The sequence below is a fragment of the Solea senegalensis genome, linkage group LG7 (genome assembly GCF_019176455.1).
Source record: "Solea senegalensis isolate Sse05_10M linkage group LG7, IFAPA_SoseM_1, whole genome shotgun sequence".
Classification (NCBI taxonomy): Eukaryota; Metazoa; Chordata; class Actinopteri; order Pleuronectiformes; family Soleidae; genus Solea; species Solea senegalensis.
In genome coordinates, this window is record NC_058027.1 from 18,142,549 (window position 1) to 18,165,844 (window position 23,296).

At 39.4% G+C, this 23,296-nt stretch overlaps 1 protein-coding gene across 4 annotated transcripts in view; it reads left to right on the plus strand.

Moving 5' to 3' along the window:
• Positions 1-23,296, plus strand: part of LOC122772225 (multiple epidermal growth factor-like domains protein 11) — an 85,310-nt gene that overhangs the window by 20,030 nt on the left and 41,984 nt on the right. For all 4 annotated transcript variants that reach the window (XM_044030026.1, XM_044030027.1, XM_044030028.1 and 1 more), the window contains exons 3-6: positions 1,086-1,191; positions 1,674-1,775; positions 3,870-3,970; positions 14,639-14,731. In XM_044030026.1, the coding sequence (XP_043885961.1) occupies positions 1,097-1,191; positions 1,674-1,775; positions 3,870-3,970; positions 14,639-14,731 (391 nt within the window). In that variant the 5' untranslated portion in view covers positions 1,086-1,096. The remainder of the gene's footprint in view (positions 1-1,085; positions 1,192-1,673; positions 1,776-3,869; positions 3,971-14,638; positions 14,732-23,296) is intronic.

Sequence of the window (23,296 nt, forward strand, 5' to 3'; positions counted from 1 at the left end):
CCTGCATTGAGTCACTGCTCACAGACTATTCCCTTTTGAGGCATCCTCAGAAAAATGTTCATGATTTGCTGTTTTTATTTTGCATAAAGTTACAGAAGGTTTGAACATTTCAGTGCCGTTTCCTCCCGACATCCATTCACTGCTGCTCACAACAAAGAAATAACAGTGGATCACGTGTTTCATTACTTTGTGAACCTGATCTCATTCAGAAATCTCTATATTTTCAGCCTGGCTACTTTCTGTGTTCTCACATTGACTTGTTGTTTTTGTATCAGTTTTATCTCACTGATTATTTTGTGTCGATGGTCACACCCACTTTCATCTCCACCACCTGCAGCTGACAGTGATTTAACGTGAAAGCATTACTCTGTTTCAGCATCTTTTGATTTTTGCTGCTGTGTATCGAGCAGCTCGTCAGTACAGTGGAAAAGACTGCAGCGACGGAGGAGGACACCTCTTCAAGTTTCTTTTAAACATTAATAATTTTTTTTTCCTTTCATGAATTACTGCTAAAATAGGACTTTGTAACTTGTTTTAATCACGCTCACGGTTTTGACTCGCAAATGACATTGAAATGGCAATCAAGAGCTCCCTGAACAATTGAAAAAGACTGGCACAACTGACTGTATGTACCAATCATAACTGCTGCTTTTTCCTTTACCATGCAGCTCCACATTTCTTGGTTAGATCGTTTTTACTTCAGTATTAAGGAGAAAATATAAACTTAGAAGCAGAAGCTCTTTTGGAAAGTCTATTGACCTTGATGAATGATAATCTACACATACCTTTATACATGGGTACCATGATTTTTACACTTCCTTCAATGCATCTGTAGCACATATTTGATATTTAAACTTTTTTACCTTTTGTATGTATTTTATTTTTGCATATTGATAAGCAGTGATGCATATTGATGATAAGCAGTGATGTGTTTTGTTGTCTCTCATTCATTGTTTACTGCAGATTTGTTTATAAGGGCACTGGTGTTCTTTTTTTCCCCCCTGATTCATGAACTCCTCATCGTCGCCGTCAAATGCTGTTAATAGGTCATCACACATCTCTCATGATCTCTCTACTTTCCTCAGCAACGAGGACGATGTGGTCACTGCTGCGTCTCAGCCTGTTCGGCTTCATCTCAATGGCATCGCCGCTCAACCCTGACGACCCCAATGTGTGCAGCCACTGGGAGAGGTCAGTGTTCACATTGAAATCCACGGCCACACATGTGGTCCGAGTTGATGTGGTCGATGAGCTCTCCCTGTCTTCATGGTTTCATCTGTCACAGATTTCCATATAAAGGGAACACTCCGCTCAGGTGGGAACACACTGACTACATCTCAGTGTCACAGCTCAGAACAACAGGTGGACATTAATCAAAGTAAAAACCCTGAAAGTTTAAAAGAAAATCAAACTCACGAGTTCAGCCAAAGAATTGATCTCTATGTAGTTTCCTGGCTCTTCACCCCTGGATCAATTCTCCTCATCTTGATGATTCGTCTTTAAGAGCAAACGGTATTGACAGTGGCATCACGACAAATTTTTGAAATATTGACAGATTGGAGAATATTCTGTTGCTCCATCACTGTGGCGCTGTCTTTGCGGTCCTGCCTGTGAATGTGATTATGAGGAAACTGTAGTGACCGATCTGACCTTTCCTGTTTCTGTCCTTGTAGCTATGCAGTGACTGTGCAGGAGTCTTACGCTCATCCGTTTGACCAGGTCTACTACACCCGCTGCACCGACATCCTCAACTGGTTCAAGTGCACAAGACACAGGTATGAAAAGTGTTCTACACATTCCTACTTCTTTTTGTTTTCAGTTAAATTGAAAACTTTGATTTGTCCCCAGCGAACACTTCAAGTGTTCACAGGGCAGTCATAAAAAACACTGTTTATATTTAACATTGCATCCTGGTGTAGGTTTTCCTTTTCTTTCTGTGTGTTTAAATGTGTGCAAATAGTAATCATAGTTTGATTGCATATCATCAGCATCTCAAATGCCCAATACAAATGGTGGAAAATAAAATTATGACATTGTATTTATGAAAAACAGGGAGCAATGCAACAGTGTTCAAATTAAGGTCAGAGAAAAATAATCATGATTAAAAAATAATGACACAGAGATGCATATAAACAGACAATATTACATATTTACATGGCTTGGATGTGCATAAACAAGACATTTGATGAATGTAATAATCATAAAGAATAAATTAAATATTAGCAGGCATTAATATTAAGACATAAACAAGGCATGTACTGTACCCCCACACCACCATGGTCATTCTGATGAGTGTCTGTTGTGTCGACTTTAATGACCCCATTAAGCTTTATAGCCGCCAGTTTAGCTCCCGCGTCTCCGAGCTGAGTCATTGATCCTGATGTGAAATGTCAGAAAACATCAGTGTCCTTGAATGAGTCCCCGAGACGCTTGAGTTATGATCGTCTTTCAGAGGTGGTGGTTTGAACAGATAGGGAGCAGCATGTCCACGACTGGTTCATCAATTATTTAATATGAATGTACTTTCACTGGAAAGTAGATGTGAATTTAAAAAAGTCATACTCTTTGTTGTGATTTACAAAATGATTTCCACTGTAACAGTCTCACTTTCCATTTATTTTCATAAACGGAAAAAAGTTTGCAACTCTTGAAACAAAATAAACTGGAAAAATGTAATTTCTCAAGTTTCGAAGAATTTTTATTTTATACTGATGCGTGCCTGTTATTCATAGCTATTCGTAATCTAGCAGCCCTGTTCTTCAGAGGACGTGTGGCCTTTCACTACAGCGATATGTTGGACCATAGCATCGATGTGTGACCATTCACATAACATAGGGCACATTGCGTACTGTAAATGGGCAACATATATTGTGCTTCCTTCACTTTCCCAGAAAGCAACAGTTTCGTAACAGTGGAATTCAGGGATCTCAAACTCTAGTCTGGTCAATTTATAGATTCACAGTCAAGTGAAAAAAAAGTATAGAAATAACGATATTCATGATGATATTTCACATAAATAGTTCACAATGTAAACATATTTATTATACAAAAACAATCTATTCGAGAAATAACATTATAACTTGACATTAAGTGGCAGGCCACATGAAACTGATTGGGGGCCTGTGAGTTTGAGAACTCCGGTGTAATCATCTCCAAACTTCTGTTTCTGCCTGTCCACACAAAAAGCACTGAAAAGACTTTCCAACAAATGTAGCCAGCCGTGTTTCCAAACTTGTCCAAAACTCTAGTTTCAGTAGCAATGCAACTAATGACTAATTTGATACATCGACTAGTCATCAATTATTGAAATGATTAATAGAATAATCATATGTATAAAGCATGCATTTATTCAATGGCTCCATTTAGTTACTAGTTTTTAAATTTTAGTTTGATTACATCGTTGCCACACTTCATTTAAGGTACAGTTTGTAAGATTTTGTGACACCTAGTGGTAGTTTAGTAGATAACGACCTCGAGATTTGTGCAAAAACAGTGTAGGACACACGATTGTGTCTGGGCCTAGTCCCTGTGGACAAACATGTTCCTGAAAACATTCAGAGGGGCTCCATGTAAGCTATGAGTGCAAATGTCCACACCAGGAAGTTCTCCTGTCATCTCAGTAGTCAAATTTTGAGTGAGTCCATGTGTCTCCTGCAGCTTGAACCAGTTGTCAGTGTTTGTTTCCTGGATGTTCCAGTCATTCTGCTGCTGCTGCTATGAACACGTCTGACCCAGACGATCTCCCGCTTTGTCAGGTTTATCACATTTGTCATAGGTGAATGGCAAAATCTGGAGATCGTTTGGATTGTGGGTTCACGTCCAACAACTATGTGTCTAACAAACATGGTTGTGTGTGTGTGTGTTTGTAGGATCAGCTATAAGACAGCCTACAGAAAAGGTGTGAGGACCATGTACCGACGACGCTCTCAGTGCTGTCCAGGATTCTACGAGATTGGAGATCTCTGTGTCCGTAAGTTGTGTTGACATTTTCTTTTCACTTTGGGTGTAGTAAGATAAAAATCATTCCATACCGAACTGAACCGTACCACTCGGTGGAAACACAGCTAAAAACTGTGTGCAAGTGTACCTAAAACAATTGATGGAATTCTATTAGTGAAAGCGTTCCTAATTTACTATCGTTTACATTATAGTCTGAGCTTGTATATTGTTGTGTTGTTGTTAGTAGTATTGTATCTCCATGGTCTCTTACAAAAAAGTTCCTTTTTGATCAAGTATCAATATAAAAACCAACAAGCAGAAGTTTCTCCAGCTGCAGATGAAATATTTTTATCTATTTTCTGTGTAACAGTTATTTTCTTGTCACCTGTTTTTTTTCTTTTTTTTCCTTTTTCTTTTCCACCTCATACACAAAGTGTCCATGTTTGTGGAAATTGCTCCGTGTTGCTGCATCTCAGTCATTATCTTTTCACTGGCACCAGGCAGTGTTCTGTATCTGCATCAGATCAGTGCAGCTCTGTTACACAGTCGATGAGTTTCGGCTTCAACTTTGACCTCAGCTAGCTCTGAAATCACAGTAAACAGGAGGAAACCAAAACATGAGATGAGACGAGCAGAGAACCACAGTGTGTCTGGTAAAGTAGCGTAGAGTATAATTACATTTTTTTAACTGATTAAATGTGTTGGCACATACAGGTTTATAAATGTAGGTTTCTGGCAAATCACACATTCAGTTTTCTGAATTTCCTTCAGGCAGGCTTTATATGGAAAACAAATGTTGAACCAAACATTTTGAGCTGTCATTTATCCCAACTTTTAATTTTAATCTGTTCTTTACTTTTTTTGGGGTTGGTGCAATATAAGTTTTTGTTAGGGCAGGTGCAATACTGATCTTTCTCGAGCTGAAGCTTTCGTATAATTCTGTGAATTATCTGTCCTTCTGTTTGTCATCTTTGTTGTGCTGTGTAATGTTCCGCAGCTGTTGCTGCACAACATTTTATTTGGGGAAATAAAGGATGTTTGATTTGATCTGATTTTGAAAACTTAAAAAAACCCAGAAAATATTTCTCTTAAATTAGCTTTTTATATATTTTATGAGACTGCAACATTGGATTTGTGGTCAATGGCAAAAAACAACAACATTGCAGGTAGTTCAGCTCACTGTCCCTAATACTGACCATTGATTGTAAGTGCTGTTAGAAATGTTCAGTGAATTTGTGCTTGATGCTCATCCCTGGAAGCAATAGCTTTAATTGAGAGAAGTAGGGGGTTGTTCGTTTTCTCAGTTTTTTCTCGCTGTTATTTAATGGTCTTCTTATACGTCAGTGTTGAGAAATGCCTGATGGTTAAAAAAAAGACTGAGAGTGTAGTCGGTAAACATCTGCTGCTGTTTGTTGACATAAAGATCTATCTTCTTCCCAAGGAAAATCTTTTTTCTTTCTTTCTTTTTTTCTTTTTAAACAGTTTGTCCAATGTACAGAGAAAGTGAGACATTGACAGTGGACAGAGAGTTTAAAACTGACAGGAGGAAGAAGAAGAATGTCTCTAATCTTCATCTTAATCTCAGACTAATGCTTTGCCCTCCTGCTTCTGCTGAACACGTCAATTATCCAGCCTACATGGTAAACTCTATAGAGCAGCACTGCTTTTTCTCATGGTACAGAAGAAGTCAATGGCTCTGCCTCGGGGGGGATGGGGAGTGTGCCATTGTGTGTCTTTAGTTATACATCTGCTTGTAAGATGACTTTATTAGATTGTCCCGGGGATGGAGGCACACTCTATTGTATGACATCGCTCACATTGGCCAAGGAGTTTAAACGCTTGCAGCGACCAGTGATGGTTCGCTGATGCTAACAACCACCGACAGGTCTTTTGTTGTGTGATATGCACAGCGTGAGGTAAATAAAAGGATTCCCTCTTTCCCTCTGGATCAGAGGGAGGTCACGGGGGAAGGGGGAAGGAGTGGGATGTTTCCCTGCGTTTGTTTCCTGGCTGCTTTGTTTATGTTCCAGTTTTGATTTATCAGGTAGTATAACGTGTTTACCTTTTTAGAGGAAAGTGCAGTTTGGGTTGCCTTTTTTTCTGTCTGAACCTGACCTAAGCTCCTTGACATGCAGTTGTTACCATGGTTACCACTTGTTTCCCCAGTTTACAGAGTCGTAAAGAGCAAATGACCATCGAGGCACATATGAATATGAAATATTTCCAGTATAGCATTAGCAGTATCTGGGTGAAAGTCAGTTTAAGAGGATTCAGTGCATCGCTTCATGTTATACTTGCAGATGTTATGGTCTGGCATGTTTTTTGAAAAATACTGGACGGAATGGAACTATTATTAGATAAAGTGAAATCATCAGATGCACTTTTCTGTTTCTTTGATGTTTCTGTTTCTGAGATGAGTGGATTGTGGGTGGTTGATGTTTGGAGGAACTTCCTGGTTATAAATGCACTTCTCTGTTTTGTTTCTCAGGTTTTTATAAAAATATTTATTTGGTCTCACATAAATGTCAAGCACTTATCTACCTATGATGATTTTCTGTGAAAAAAAGTTGAAAAAAAAAAAAAATTCATGAATGTTTTTGGAGTGTGAAATAGAAAGTACATAAAAACACACAAACAAAGAGAACAGTGTCCAAAAAGGAGCAGGCTGAAGTAAAATGTATATTCTCTATTCAAACATTCAGATCACCAGTTCATCGCAGAATTGACAAAGAACCATCCACTCTCACACTCCCACCACAGAGGACAAGGAGAACATGCACATTTCACACAGGAAGTATTTTCAATTAGCATAAATCCACAAGTTACTCATCAACAACTGATGTTTAACCCAAACTAAGTATATAAACAGTTAATCCAAATTCACAATCCAAATATAGACAATCCAAAATAAAAATAACAGTGAAGAGAGAAAGAAAATGTCTTTTTGTATCTCCTAAACTTCACAAACTGAAGTGCTCATGCTCTTCTGTGTGAAACGAGCTCATCTATGTATGAGCTCAAAGTCTTTTATTGTATTTCAGCTTTTATGGATTTGGTGTACATTTAAGTGTTTTCATTTTTATTTGAGGGACAGTGTTTAGGCTTACCTCAACTTTCTCCTCCAGGCATGTGGGAAAGCCTACAGCCTTCCTAGCCTTCAGTTACTGTATCATTAAAACTCAAAAGGTGTTTAGTTCGTCCATTTAAAAATATGATGGTCCATGAGATAGCGGTGAAGAGACGCCACTGAGGAGAAGTGTTGGTCGCTGCTTACGTCAGCTCTCGCTCTCCAGCGTCGGGAGCTTGAAGGGCACTGAGGACGGCTTCAGCATGCTGAGACAATAGCTGGAATTAGGTAGTGATTATTTATTTTGATATCTATTCATCTTGTTGCTGATGTAATCCACCAGTAGCTGTTCCTGGATGAAAGGATTATTCGTGTGTTTAAAAATTCATCAGGATTCTGTGTCTCTGGCTCTCTGGGGTTTCTGCCTGAAAGTGTCAAACAGAACCCAAGTTTTTCAAGCGGTTTACTTGGTGCGTCACATTTACTTATTTTAATGCTTTATGACCATATTTCCATTTTTTTTTTTTCTTTTTCCTAGAGTGAGGAAGGAATGTGTCACCTCACGGCAGTTAAATGTCGTCCTCCACAGCAGCTGGAGATAAAAACCTTTAAAAGCCTTTTTATAGCCGCACACAGGTGACAGCCAGAGGCTGGAGGCGTCGTGTTTTCAGGTCGTCCGTCCCTCCCGTTCCTGTGAACGTGACATCTCAAGAACGTCTTGAGGGAATCCTTTCAAACTTGGCACAAGCGTTCACTTAATCTCAAGGATGAACTGCAAATATTTTGGTGGTCACTCTGACAAGTCTTTTTTCTTTTTTTTGCGTTGTGAACGTGATTCTTCGGGAGAAACTGAAGTGATTGTGACCTTCAGAGGTCAAGGTCTAATATTTTTATGAATTTGATATATTAAAGATGCTATTTGCATGAAATGCACCATGGCATGCCATCAGAGATTACAGGAAATATGTTATATTGACATAATGGTGTTTTGGTGTTTGACTCTGTTAAGCCACCCACTGCCACGCACACAATAATACAGCTCACAGCACTTACCAACAGGATCAAAATCATCTCAACCAAAGGAGAAGAAAAAATAGGTCCTGTAGTGGAGATGTGTGCAGATAAAGACAGCTGAGAGTGGAGAGAAAGTAACTGACAAAAATGCCGGTGTGGATAATGTTGTCCCTCATTCTTATTGACTTGGTTGGTGGATATTTAGCATATTTACAGTCGGTTATTGTTGTTTCCTCTCATCATGTGATAATGCTCTGCTGCTGCTGCAGACACGCTTTCAATCGCTGTTGCTGATACACTTACATTTACCAAGTAGCTTAAATGTTTATTTCAATAAGATGGTGATGTGTGTGTGTGTGTGTGTGTGTGTGCGCGCACATGAATGATGGGTGCAAGTGTGTCGCTGTATTAGTGAATTACGTCACTACGCTCCTGCAATGTTTTGAACTGGGGAAAGGTTGCTGTTGTACATATTTATCACCTTTAAGAGCACTCATACCCACACATTCACCTGGACACATGGATGACCTTAGTAGATTAGGGTGGTCAAAGGTCACCGCATTGTCCCAAAACATGCTTGATGTTGTGAACACATTGTTCCGGGAACACTTCAAGGCGTTTAATTTCAAACTTAGTAGATGAACAAGGTATATCTGTGGGAAGTTTCATAACATAAGTGATCATAATTAAACAATTGCACAACAACAACAACAAAAAGACAGAAAAAAAATAATAATACAAAGTGCAGAGTAATGAATATAGCAATCAAGGCAGCAACAATAAAATCATATACAAGATAAGATAATAAAATTATGATCACAAATACATGAAGCCTCCAACCTTTTGATCAAAAGTTAACAAAACTCTCTCTTTGAACTAATATTTTTTATTTATTGATTTGGTTTACTAATTTAACTTTTTTTTCCATATTCATTTAGGTTTCTTTTTGACCCATTCAAACATTCTAAAGATTATAGATAAACAAACATATCAAACAGCGGGACAGATGCTGAGAGTAACAGGAAGTTCATTCATGTATGTTAATGACACAACAAGCTGTCACCTGTTCACAACACATTATAAATGACCTTATTATCTTTTGTTGGAGTGAGTAAAATTATACAGTGAATTAAAATCAGGCCCTATAAACGTATAGTAAATGAAATGGCTTTATTTGCATGAAGTGATATACTGTTTACACTGATATTTTCCATATCACTAATTCCCCGTTTTTACACCGCATGTGTCACATATATACGTTAGTTGGATGCACACAGTGTAACGTGGTGTTCTTACAGAGACTCAGACTGTGGCAGCTGGAGCAGCTGCTGTCCCTTCAGTGAGCACAATCCTTAGTTTCTTTTCTATTCTGGGTTTAACACCAGGACGTTTGGTATTTTCTTTGACATTTCTTTGGAGAATGACCCTCTTAGCGAGTAGAATTTCTCACAGTGAAGGAGGAAGTGCATCTCCATTGCCACCTTCACACACCCAGCTGTGTTTTATTTGGAGCCTGCCTCTTTCTATTGTGAGCTGGTGGCCAGTGAGTCTTTGTCTGGTCACAATCAAACTCTTGTTTTTCTGTTTTAACTTGAATAATAATTTAGTTGACTCCAGGATTCAGTTCAGTTTTTCCCAGTGTTCTAAATTTATAATGAGTTTGATTTTGTTGTGGCGTTTGCAGTCGCTGTCTTTTTGGTTAGTTTAATCAGGGTTTGTCAGGGCTGCGTGTATTTTACACTTGAATATATATATCTCTTTTATTTCAATGCCAAATTCCTTTGACTGCCTGAACAAAATGAGTCAAATCTCAGATGTTGTAATATTGAACACTTTGTAATCAGTCAGTGACATTAACATACAGCAGCTTTGCTCACTGTTAATGTGCAGCAACAACTCTGTATCAGGCTCATGGTGTTTGGAGCCAAGTGTGTGTGTGTGTGTGTGTGTGTGGCTGACGGTTCTTAATGCAGGAGGGGGGGGAAAGCTATAAAACATTAACACAGTGCTGCTGTAAATTTAGAGACTGTGACCTGTCTGTGGCTAAAACACCATAAAACTCATATTGGCGGGTTTTCCTGTGCTGCAGCACCTCGTTTCACTGCTCTTCTTTTCTTTTTCATCTCATTTTAAATAGCAGCCTCTAAAATGAACACACACCGGTAGCCCTCTCTCCCTCTCTCACTCTGTGTGTGTGTGTGTGTGTGTGTCATTTATGAGATCTTCATCTGTGCCTCTGCCTATATTTATGCACATCAGGCCACCTGGTTCTGTTAAAGGAGGAATCATCTGCACAAACATACAGTAGCTTGAGCTGCTGCTGTAGCTGCTAAAGTCTCGGAGCTGTCAGTCCGACGTCTTCCGCTCGTCCTGATGTAAGATTCGCTGTCATACTCGGATCCACAGAAACTGAGCTGCACAGAGGAAGCGAGATAAAACTCCGACTTATGACACATGCTATAATTAAAAGAGCTGGGTCTTCGTTTTAACTCTACTAAACATCTTCATGCTCCATAGGTGTGTAATGTGTTTGTGCTCTCACTAACGGAATATTTACTGTGCTTCTCATTGTTTTCCCAGCATCAGACACACATCCATGCTGACTTTACACTCTGACAGTTGTTTAATAATGTTGCTGTAACAAACGTGACACCGCATGGAAAAGTCAAAATTTAAATACATTTTTGGGAAATTCTCATCGTGCAAGATCGCTTCAGAAGAAAACCATGAAATGAAGCCTTAAGATAATCCGCGATGTGACCCACAATGGGGAAATGTGCAACCGTTAGTTGATAGTGATACACTCCAGCTATAATCAGCTGACAGCCTGCTGTCCTCAATTTATTAATCACGCTCTAATCACAGCCAATCTCTCACCAAGGCGGTCTATTTAAATAACAATTTGTGCTCACTCATTTCTCGCCAACCTCAAGCCACTGCCACTGGCAAAGCTTTGCTGCCTCCACTCTTCTAGATGAGAAAACGCAGCATCTACCCGGAGGCTGTACGACCGGTCAACTCCATGCCTTATTTGGCACTGTTCTGCCCTGCTTTGCTGCTATGTTTTTCAAACGTGCTGCTCCGTTTTTAATTGCTGCACCAGTTATTTATTACAAATATACTTTTTAGTTAGTTTAGTCAGGTTTTTTTTCAAAATTACTTTTCTTGCTATTCATTATTAGTATTTGTTGTAGGAGTAGCTGCTGGTCCTGAGGCAGTGGCATAATGTAGTAACGACGGGCCCCAGTGCAAGCTTGTACACACAAGTTACTAATAATTAGCACACACATACACACACTGTAAACAGTGTTTATTAAACAATTATATGGATTTTACTATGGCTATTGTATTGGAAAAGTAGAGGGGAGAGGTCAAAGGGGAAGCTATCAGAACCATGGACAGCGCTTAGTTAAGAGTGCTCAGAGGTGAAAACAACACGTGAGTCAGAGCAGAGGAGCTGTTCAATGTCTTTGTGGTGCTGAAATGAGCACTGACTGACAAAACAGGCATTTTTTTGTGCAATAACTTCACAGCAGCACTTCTTTAATAAATAAATAAATACACAAGATAAATACACAATCATACAATAATATAAAGTGTGTAGACCACAATGAGACTAAAGTGAGCTGCAATAATTAAAAAAAAAAAAAAGCACCAGCACAACATACACAAACTGATCTGATAGACAATCTGCATAAATCACATCAAATGATTTTACTGCAGAGGACAGCCTTATTTTTGTCATATATACACAGTGCTCAACAAATTTATCAGACCACCTGTCATAAAAATGAGAAATCATAAATAGTTTAGAAGTCTTTCAAAAATGTTGTTATTTATTTGGCAAATTACAAAGTGAATTCACCTTTTTATACCCAAATTTGAGCCGACTCACTGGGCTTCTTCTGTGAAAATTAATCAAGCGTAACGTTCAACCACTAAAACAAATTTTTCTGATCAGGAATGCAAGCAAATAACTAAAATTTGACTTCTTAATCAATTAGAAATAATGTGCTTCACTATGTTTTCAGTTTCTTTGTGAAAATTCATGGATAACAATAATTAGATAATTAGTAATTAATAATTAGAATATAGAATTTCTAAAAAAGAAAAATTTCAGTTAAAGAGCTTCTACATACTGATGTGTCCATTACAGAAAAATATACAATGATTTTGATAATTAACAATGTTGTTCATTTAGGGCAGCTGTGTCTAATACATTTGTTATATGCTGTCGGTCAAACACACAGAATTAGAACTTGCTAAGTAACATGTCGCACATGACACAGCAGCCCGCCACCATAATCCATAACCACTGACAAAAATGGTGCTTGGTTTATTTCAGTTGTGATGTCCTGCTGAACACGCTGTAACTACATGTATATAAGCTTGTTCACTCCCTTCGCCCATGTATTATTATAGAGGTGTGGAACACAAACTACGTAGCACAGCATAATTTATAAACCCCAGGCCCGCATCTGCACAGGCACCTGCTGCACCACCTATAGCTATGCCATTGTCCTGAGGACAAATTGCATTTCCATGTGCAAACTTGTAAATGAAAATAAAGGAACCTTGAACCTTGAGTCTAACAGGCTAACCCTTTTTCAATTCCTTGCTTGGGCTTTTTTTGTACAAGTTTCCTGCATTTTATTCCCTGTTTGGCTTAGTAAGCTGCTCGGCCAATCCATGGAGCATTTAAAGAGCAGAGGCATCAGCGCCAAGTGTAACTGTATTTCGTGTTGTTGCAATGGATGGTTTAATTATGGTGAGAGTGTTCCTGACTAAACTTCACTTGCAGTGTTGGACTCAATCCGTCTCAGTGGCTTCATGTCTCGTTGTGGACAGAACTCTTTCGTTGTGTCTGTGCTTGGACTTGTCAGATGCCATTCCAAATATGCTTTGTAATACCGTCTAGCGTGCCTAACTCTGCAATCCTCCGTACGCAGTGGAAGCTTCTACTGAAATGCTGCTCATTCTGTGTCTTGTGAACGCATTGCTTCACTCCGCACGCATCGCATGTGGCAGAACTCGAGTAATTTTCATCTTTCTAAGTGTCGGTACCAAGTGCTGGCCAAATCAAACCCAAACCCAAATCAAAGTCATGCAATTATTCCAGCACAGACACCAGCCAATCAAGTTATGTGTATGCGTTAAATCTCAAACAGTATGTACACCGTCCAAACAGAGCTCTTGGACAAGGCTGTTCTCCCCGCTGCAGGAGGCTTTGTCATAAAAAGTACATGCACCAACAGTCGACATTACATCACCATCACTTTAGCAAACTCTTGCTATCCTATAAGGTGTCAATGCAAATAGACATTGGCTAGTTTGGCTCATCATTTAACGACAACATTGTTACCAATGCTTTATGTTTATATGCAGTCTATATTGAAAACACACTGTTAAGGATTTAAGAAGAAATTCTACAATCGATCATCTGGTTGACAGCTAGGCTGAGGATGAAAAGAGGCTCGGAGACAAATCACTTTTTACCCCTTGCACACAAGCGGACTGAGCATTTTAGCCCTGAGTATTCTCAGGGCTGTCCCCTCTGAGAGACTCAGAGGGGACACCTGCAGGACACTGTATTTTTGTTTTTGGAGACAACAGATTTTTAGATGAAATAAAAGAGTGGATGCTATTGTCTCTGAGCTTAAGACACATTTTAAATGAGTTTGTGTATAAAGTTTTGAACCGGTGTTTCACAGTTCCAGTTGTTTGTGCTTTGACAGATTAATATATTCCACAGAGACACGGATGAATCTATCAACACTTGCTGTATGTGTTTATGAATGTACAGACTCAGTTCAGATGCGATGAGATGCTTCCTGATAGCAGCGTGCTTGCCACATTATCAGCTGTGTACAGCGAGCAGATAAGAACGTCCATGACTTCATTTTTCGCCTTGAACTTTTCCAGCTGCTGTAATATTTCACCATGGCTCCACCTTACATTTGGGATCTGTCAGACTCTATCTGCACGTTCAAAACAAATGACTCTATCACTTCATAATAAACGATGCTGGGTTTTTATGGCGCCGTCCACCCACACTCTGTCATTATCCCCCATGGCGATTAGCTGAGAGGCCAGAGGCCACGGCAAGGAGATGTGAGGGAGGACGAGCAGAGGAGAAAGCGTAAAGAAAGAGGGAGAAAATATAAAAGACTTGCGGACAGAGAGAGACAGAGCAATAAATACATCTACTACAAGAGCACTCAGAGGGAGCAGACCTCTGCCAAGGCTTATACACTTCATCATTAAATTTGTACGTTTTGATCCACTGGATCCAGAAGACTTTCTGGATCTGGATCGAACTTTAAGATGCTACCGAGAAATACACATCCGAACTTGTTAAATGGGACTTTTGCCATGGGTGGGTAGATTCTCCAAAATATAAAGGTAGCATTCCTAGGTCATCACTGGCCCATCACAAAAAAGTCACATTGATCCTTAAAATACTGTAGAGAGGAAGTTTTTCTTCTTCTTCTTCAATAAGTTGCACACTGAACGAACTGAAGACATCTGGCTCAAAGATGTTCTTGTCTTAACACCTGTCTTCATGTCATATTTAGACATGTTAATGGTAACACAGTGTCTCCTCCCTCTCTCTTCTAGCTCTGTGTACGGAGGAGTGCGCCCATGGTCGCTGCATCTCTCCAGACACATGTCAGTGTGAGCCCGGCTGGGGAGGACTGGACTGCTCCAGTGGTGAGTTCACTGCCCCTCAGTCACGGCAGCGTCCAAACATGGACGTTTTGTTAGATGTACCAAGATTGTACGAGACACTACATCATGTCCATTATAATGTTACATAAAAACACTTAGGTTTGATTTGATTGCTTTCAGTAAACAATGGCGGGTGTCAGACGTCAGATACTCATCATCTACATACAAACTTAAATAATTAAGTGTAAAATAACAGTTTTTCAAACAGAAAAAAGGGAGAGATTTTATAGTGCCCTCTGGTGGACAACCTATCTGTCTTCGTCTGTGGTGATTCTACACACTGAGCGCTGGTTTTTACTTGGTAAAATTCTGTTTTTGATTGTTGAATCTTTGAATATAGTGGAACATGTATTAGCCCTCAGCCTCTTGCTGTAATTGGTACAATCCAACCCACACAGTGTTTGTCCTGTTTTATTACTGTTCAAAAGAGACTGAGGTCAACCTTAGTGTGCACATCTGCTTTACTGAGATGAGGGAAGGACATGTTGACAGATCAGTGATCCATTCAATCCGGTCTTTGTCAGTCTTTATCCTGGTCTATTTCATCTTTGTCTCTGTGACTCTGTCTCCCTGTGTCCGTCTGTTTGTGTTTTTGTCTCAGACTCTCTTAATCCCTGTCTCTGTTCACCTCCATCTCTGTTTCTTTCGGTCTCCGTCTCCATCTCTCTGCATCTCTGTCCCTGTCATTCTCTCTTTTTCTGTCTATATCTGGCTGTCTCTGTGAGGAAGAGCACAGGTAAAGTTGAACTCTGTCCACTGGTGTCAGGTTTGTTCCGTTCTTCTTCAATCTCTTGTCGTCTCTTCTTCTTTTTTCCTCTCGTTTATTTCAGTGAAGGACACAGACTTTATTTGCAGCGGCGTCACACAGCTGAACGTTGAGACTGAAAATGATTTTTTTTTTTTTTAATGTTTCTGTTAGATTGATCCATGTCAGTGTGAGGACTGAATCCTCTTATCACTATATCTGTCCTGTAATGTGTTGAAGAGACGTTGCACACTGAGACGGAGTCCTGCGGGTTATTGAGCGCAACTTCACACAAACATGACACACATGCATACACTCGCTGTGTTTTATTTTATGCACACTCTCGAACCTGGTTGGAGGAGATTGATCCTGCCGTCTGTTTCTCTAACAACAGCTCGCAGTGATGTCGTGGTTTTGTAAATAACCATCGTTAAGCTCTGGCGGCACGTTGGAACGAATTTAAGGACTCGACGTGTTGCACGGGATCGTGATTGGCAGACAACACCTGCTCCTCTACATCTATCGAGCATAATAATCAGAGGCAGCTGGTACATTTCTATCCAAGCAGGGCATTAAACCAAAGTCCAGAATGCAGGTAAACACGCTTTAAGTTTTATTGCAGTGTGTAATTTAATTTAATTTAATTTAATTTAATTTAATTTAATTTAATTTAAAGGCTTTTATTTGTATTAAGGTCTGACATGCAATCAAATGTCACCCTAATAAATAATAAATATATAGAATAATAATGTCTTGAGCAGAGCGTGACTTCTGAGTGAATGGAGACATTATTGTGAACAGCAGCTCTTTCTGACACTGAGCATCTCCTCAAATAGTTTTCTGTCTGATGTTTAGATTTAGATTGTTTTACTCCCCTAGCCTCCATAGGAATCAGAACATTAGTATTTCTGTAACCTGGTAACCAGCTACAGCTACTTTGCAGCTCTGTAGAGCATGAATGAATCCATCATTTGCTTTCCTTTTAGCTCATTTTTTTAGTTTCGACCTGAGAAAAAAAAACATCTGCTGGCTGTTTAACTGCTGTTTGGTGCTAACATGGGTAACATCAAAGCAGTTCAAAACTGCTCAAAAAGTGAAAAACATGTTGGAGCTGAAGGGACAATGGACGTGATGAGGATAATTTACTTGTTTCCATTGAGTGAGCACATTTAACGCAGAACTCCACTTGAGTTCCCGTCTTCCTTTGTTTTCCAACCCATGGTGAATTCTAAAAAACAAAAGGACACAGTTAGCAGGAGATGACACCAGACACAGGACTGTCCTCTGCAGCATCTCCTGTCCTCTGCAGCATGACCTGCTGCAGATGAGCAGATTATCCTCAGTCCGTCCACACTCCACACAGCTGAACGACTGATGCTCTGCCAGGAGAAAGACGTGGTGGCGATGACAAAAGAGGAGGAAAGAGAAGAGACTTTAATGAAGAGGAAGCAGAACAAGTGGAAGATAAGGAGTGATGATGATTACAGTTATCTTGTGAAGATAAAATGATGATGAAGAAAGATTGTCAAGACCGAGAAGGATGAGATGAACGGAAAAAAAAACATTGAAGCACGGAGTTTAATGTGATAATTGCTTCGCTGATTTAATTCATCTTCAGACTTTTTCATGAATGTCAGACGTGACAAAGTTTATTAGTTCAATTAATAATTTCTTTTAGTTACACTTTGTGAAGAAACATCGTGTCCATATTCAGGAAAAAAAACAGAACTCAAAGAAAGACTCTCCATTTGTTGCCGTAGAAACAGTGAAAACTTTTTTTTTATTTAATGAATGAACTATGTCTTTCAGTTACGATAGGATAAGGTGAAATCACTTGGTTCAAATCAGGACGGTTTATCTGAGGGAGACCGACGTTCATCCTGGTTCATCTCATCTTTTTAACTGATCATACTGCTTTTAAATCTGTAAACTTTTAAATCTACAAATTATCTCATCACTGGATTAAAACTTAAATAAAACTGGAATGAACCTGGATGAAACCCCATACTAAACTGCAAACAAAATGGACTACATGCGGATTAAAACAGGACTAGTACAGCAATAAACCTTGATTAAATCAGAAATGGAACAGATTTGCAACAGGAATAAAACCGGATTCAAACTGCAGTAAGACAAATTTAAGAGAAAGTTTTAATTTCTACTGAAGTGGAGGTTTCTGAGACAAAACCGCCATTTAAAATGAATAATTTTATTCTGCAGTTGCACAGAGAAAATAATTTGAAAACAAATAAAAAAATAGATTTGTTTCACATATTCAGTTTGTCGAGGTCAAGTTCAGTGTGAATGTGCGCTCACTACTGTGCCTGAACTATCAAAAACACTCACAGGTTCACACAGTTATTTATTGAGGATACTGCATTTACTTCCATTTCCATTTTCCATTGGTTATTCCTAACTCTAACCCATATGCAGTTCATGACTAATCCTAACCATAACCTAACCACAATTCAAATCTTGGTCCTTAACCAGTTCCTCAGAAATTAGGTTCTGTCTCATTAGGACAATGTTTTGGTCTCCATGACTACTGACAAGGTCAGTGTTTATGTCAGAAAGAAAAGGTCCTAAAGAGGTAACAAATACAAGTGTATACAGTGCACTGGGCAAAGGTCTTAGGCCACTATTAGATTTGCTGTTTTTACAGTGCTATAATGACTATACATTGTAAATATTTCTCTATCGCATCCAGAAAATACAGTTTTAATATAAAATTTTAGAAAACTGGTTAAATTATCAAGTATTTAGTGCAACCTACCCTTAAACCTGAACAATGGCAGGGCCCTCGCGCTCTTTGACTTGGAGTAGAACCTGTAAAACCCGCGTTTGTCGTTCTATTTCATGTCCAAATGTCTGCTCTGAAAAAGGTCTTACATTTACAACACACATGTGTAAGATTACAACAAAATTAAACAAAGTAAAGACATAAAATAACAAAGCTTGTTGTGCTCTAAAACTTTTGCACGGTGCCGTATACACACACAGTCTGGTTTCCATTACTGCAGAGGACAATACATTGACTTTCATTCATTTCCTGGAGATTTATTCTAACCTTTGCCATAACTACTCCTGTTGTAACCCTAACCTTAACCTAACCCAAACCTTCCACAATGTGACTAATGTGTGTAAACAGAGTTAGATTCCAACACCAGCAGTAAAAACTGGGACACACATACACACACACTTGCCTGCAGTGGCATTTTTGCAGCTTTTCCCTCATGAGCCACATTTCTCACGGGGGTTTTTATGTTGGTGTCCTTGCAACATTAAAGTGTGTGGAGGTGTGCGACCACACGGTGTAGCGGCCTGTCTCATGCTGACACTCATCAGAGTCCGCTCACACATCCAGCACTGTAAAAGTAGCCCAAAATGACCCCCTGCGTGAGTGTGTGTTTCATGCCAGGTTTAATACTCAGCAACTTAATTCATCATGACCTTTTTTTCACTGTTTTCCACTTTGATACAATTTACCCACAGAAGGATAATCTGTATCAAACAAGCCAATTTTATCTTTATAGTTTTAATACACATAAAAATAGAGGCACACCAAACACCAGAGTTAAATAATTTGAATAGCCTGATAATAAATTATAATAATGAGCCACAGAATTAAAATAGATAAATAGAAATAGAAATATAATCACTAATCACACAAATTAGACGACTCACTGATTCCCAGCTGCCCCCTTTTCTAAAAGGCAAGAAAAAAAAGCAATCAGTGTATCAGGGTACAGAAATATGACAAAAGAATCAAATAAAATAAAATAAAAGCAATCAAATAAGGATTTGTAAAATCAATGTCAAGGAAGCCCTTACAATAAAAGCATTCAGTTGTGAAGCAGCATTCAAATGCCAAGTCTTGAGAAAGCACCCTGGAGCTCTCCAGACGCGTGAGACAGTGCCCTAACCGGAAAAAAACCCGGTCATCGTTGAAATGTCAACTTACTTTTGAAAGGCAAGCAGATCTTCTGCCCCGACTTTGACTGCAGGGCTTGTGTGGTGTTTGTGTTAGAATGGGCCATAAAGTCAATTATAAAATCTAAATTATTTTGTAAATTGAACCGGAAGCTAACATAAGAGGAGGCTCTTGTCGGGGTGTTGTGTTGATCATTAATTTATTCTAAACACATCATTGATATTTGCAGCTTTGAGTGTCAGTTTATCCTCAGTGTGACTGGAGGCGAAAACAACAATTATACCAAAGTTTAATTGTGCGATTCAAATTGTCTCTATTAACGTGCACTGAACTGTCACTTTACACATGTCACTGAGGTGTGTGTGGAATTGTTACCTAGCAACAAACAGTGAGGTGATAGTGATGCAGTGACACCAAGCTGCAACTGCTGGCCGGTTAAATAGAAGATCAATCACAAAATGATCAAGATGAAACTCAACGGAATTTAATCTGTGACGTTTAACAATTTAGGACCTTTTCTGGAACATACACTGACCTTGTCAGGATCAGTTTGGAAACCAGAACCTAATTTCTGAGGAACTGGTTGAATTTAGGCCGAAGATACTGTGTTTTCTTAGGTTAAGGGGTTAGGGTTAGCATTATTGGGTTTTGGTTAATGCTTTAGTTACGTTTTACAAAAGAATGCAAGTGAGTGAGAGTCCTTAAAGGTTTAACTGCGTGTGTGAGTGTGTGTCCTCGGTATTACTCATGTTGTGGGGACCTAAATATGTGTACACATTATGGGGTCTTCATCATGAGAACAAAAAAAACAAACAACTCCCCATAACATAAAAGATTACATTAATAGTTATGGTTATGGGTAGTCTCCAGGAAATTAATATAGGTCAATGTAATGTCCTCTGAAGTCAAGGAAACCAGACTGTGTGTGTGTGTTACATGATTCCTCCATTGTTTCCAATTATCAGCACGTACATCATTGATCTATACCATTACACTTGGTCACACATACACACACGTGTGCTCAAACACTGTAGTTTGTCTCTGTCCTATTGCCCCACATGGTCATTACAGCAATAAACATGGATCAATCCACAGCTGAAAATAGACCCCAACAAACAAGCATGCCGTTTCCTCCTGTTTGTTTGAACAGCGTCAAGCAGCTTAACTTGCTTTCCGTATATCGTTTTGTGGCGGTGCAGAAGTCAAGTTCCTTTATCCTAAAGAACTCTTTTAACAAGTGTAACAGGATTCGGTGTATGTTTCTAAATCTTTCAGCGAGAGTCTTTCAACATTTTCTTATATGTGCTGGTTTAATGGTACAGAAAAAAAGTTTAAATTATCTCTGGGTGTGTGGGGAATGTAAAATAAAGCCTTCAGGTTATTTTGTTTTATAGCTCCACCCACAACAACGAACCGCCTGAAGTGTTTGAAGCACTGAAACAGAGTGGGAAAAATCTCAAAACACCAACCTACCCTACAACCAAGACGCTATTTCGGAAAAACGATTGTTATAGTCCCAGCTCTCTCCTGCTCTGGCATTTGCTGTTGCAATCTTCGTTATCATTGTTGCCGTCTTCCTCTTGTGTTTGGAGATCATTTGGTGTGTTCTTTTGGTGCAGGCTCATGTGCAAGCTTTATGCACTCAACTTCTTCTTCTCTGTCTTTGGTGTAGCATTGTTACAGCACCACTTACAGGCCTGGCATATGTACTACAGCGTTGTACTAGAGTCGTTTTTGGCCATTTTATGTGGACGAAGACATTTCCAGAAATACGGAAAACTTTTCATTCTCTTTTCATGTGGATAGGGCCCAAGATTGGAAGGAGAGGACGGGACAGGACAGCTTTTTGTCTTCAGGTGTTCCGCTTTTTGTTTGTTTGAACTTTATACCGAAGCTCAGCACTCCCTAGCTTATTCTTGAGAAAAATCCCCAGAGATCCCAGTGTAAAGTCAGAAATGTTTGCTCACTGAACATGGTGACTTCCATCACTTTGTTAGTTTGTGACTTGTAAAACAACTTGATAAGAGAAAATGACAAGAGGAGATTAGAGTCTTTGTGAGCAGAGATGAAGGAGGTGTGAGGTTTTTGGGGTGAGGGAAAGGTACAGCAGGGACGAACGTGACTTGTTTCTTGAGGAGATGAGTTTTCACCCCCCCAATGACTGTACAGAGCTGAATGGGATAAAGGTCGTCCTTCCTGTGGGAGACAAGAGGGAACAAAGTCACCAAGTTAAGCTCCGGTATGAGCTGATCGGCTGCTGTAGAGTCTGAAAGCCCTCGGGAACAGCATACTGACTGTGTGGCCTTTCATGGAGATTACTTTAGCACCATCACACTCTGGGGCTCACTCACCTGTTATTTATTGTCTCTCGCATCTGCAGGGGTGTTTGAGTTCAAGGAGACAACATCCCCACGGAATGTAAAAGTCCACAGGACATTAATGTGTGTAATGTTTGAACTTAAACTGAAATGAAACAAGAAATTGGATGAAGTAAGAGGGAACATTGCCTTCAGCAAACATTAGCAGAGTTAATTATGAGGGGAGAGAAGATCCCTGTCTTTATCGTCACTGTTTTAGAACCAGATAGATGGTCAGGTCCAAACAGCTAAATCTGGGTGAACCATCTCCATCCAAACTAGATCTCAAACAAGGTCCTAACCAGACCTAAACTGGATTCAGAACCAGACTCTACTATAACTATACACAAATGCAAACAAACCATCCCCAAAATGGACCTACAACAGACCAAAACCAGTCTTAAACCTGTTCTCTCTGTTCTCCTTAACTTATTCCACTCATATTATCGGATTACAACTCTGTACATTATGTGTTGACAGGTCATAAAAGTGCCTTGGCAACATGCTTTGCTGCTGCTTTTGCCAGTTAGCATCAGGGGCACTCTTCAGATGAGTTTGACCTCTGCCACACTGCTGTCTGACACACACACACTCTGCTCGGTCTTCTCTGGTCTGGTTATTACACATAATGTGAAACAGACTTGGGACCCGTGATTCTAGAACACATAATAACCCACAATGCAAACTGTAAACTACTGTAATTACACTGGTTCAAAATAATCTTTACATTATAAGGAAGAACACGCATTTGACTTTGTTTGAACTTGTCAGGGGAAAAATCTTTTCATATATTATTAATGCTCCCTCTGGTGATTGCTCTTAAGACAACAAGCTTCCTCTAAATGTCGTCAGATATGTACTGTGTTGTATTCACATTTCACTACTAAACTTGAACTAGAATACGATTAGAATGTGTCTCTAGCTAGATCAGAATCAGCTGTTTATCACAGATTACGTGATTTCATTATTCCTGTAGCAGCCTCTGCATTAAAACGACTTGAAGTTCAGCTTCAACTTTTCTCTATGGTAAGACACTGTATAGGTTTTTTCACTGCAGTGAGCTCAGTGGTGTTTGGACAGTTGTGGCAAAAGCATCACTTCCACGGAAGCTCAGCTTCTCTTAGTCAATGTAGCAGTGGGTGGGCGCGGATACTGGGCTTTTGCATGATGATGGAACTGTCTGAAAGGTGGAACCAGTTCTTGATTGACCGCGTTGCAGAAACATACTTGACAGCTGAGCCTTTTCTGCCTCAGTCCTGTGTAGATTTTGCGAGGGAAGTTTGTCAACAAATAGCTGGTTGTTGTGTGTTATTTGCTTGGCGATATAGCCCATTTTTTTTGTCCACTGTAAATAAAAATGCTATTATAGCATTTCAGTTTTTTAATTATGTAAAAATGGTTTTAGTTGTTAATTTGTAGAATGTATGTATAAATAACTGGACCTGAAATGAGCTTCCCCTGTTCCAAAGACCAGCAACCACCACTGGTGAATAGAGAGGGAAGAAGAATAAGCA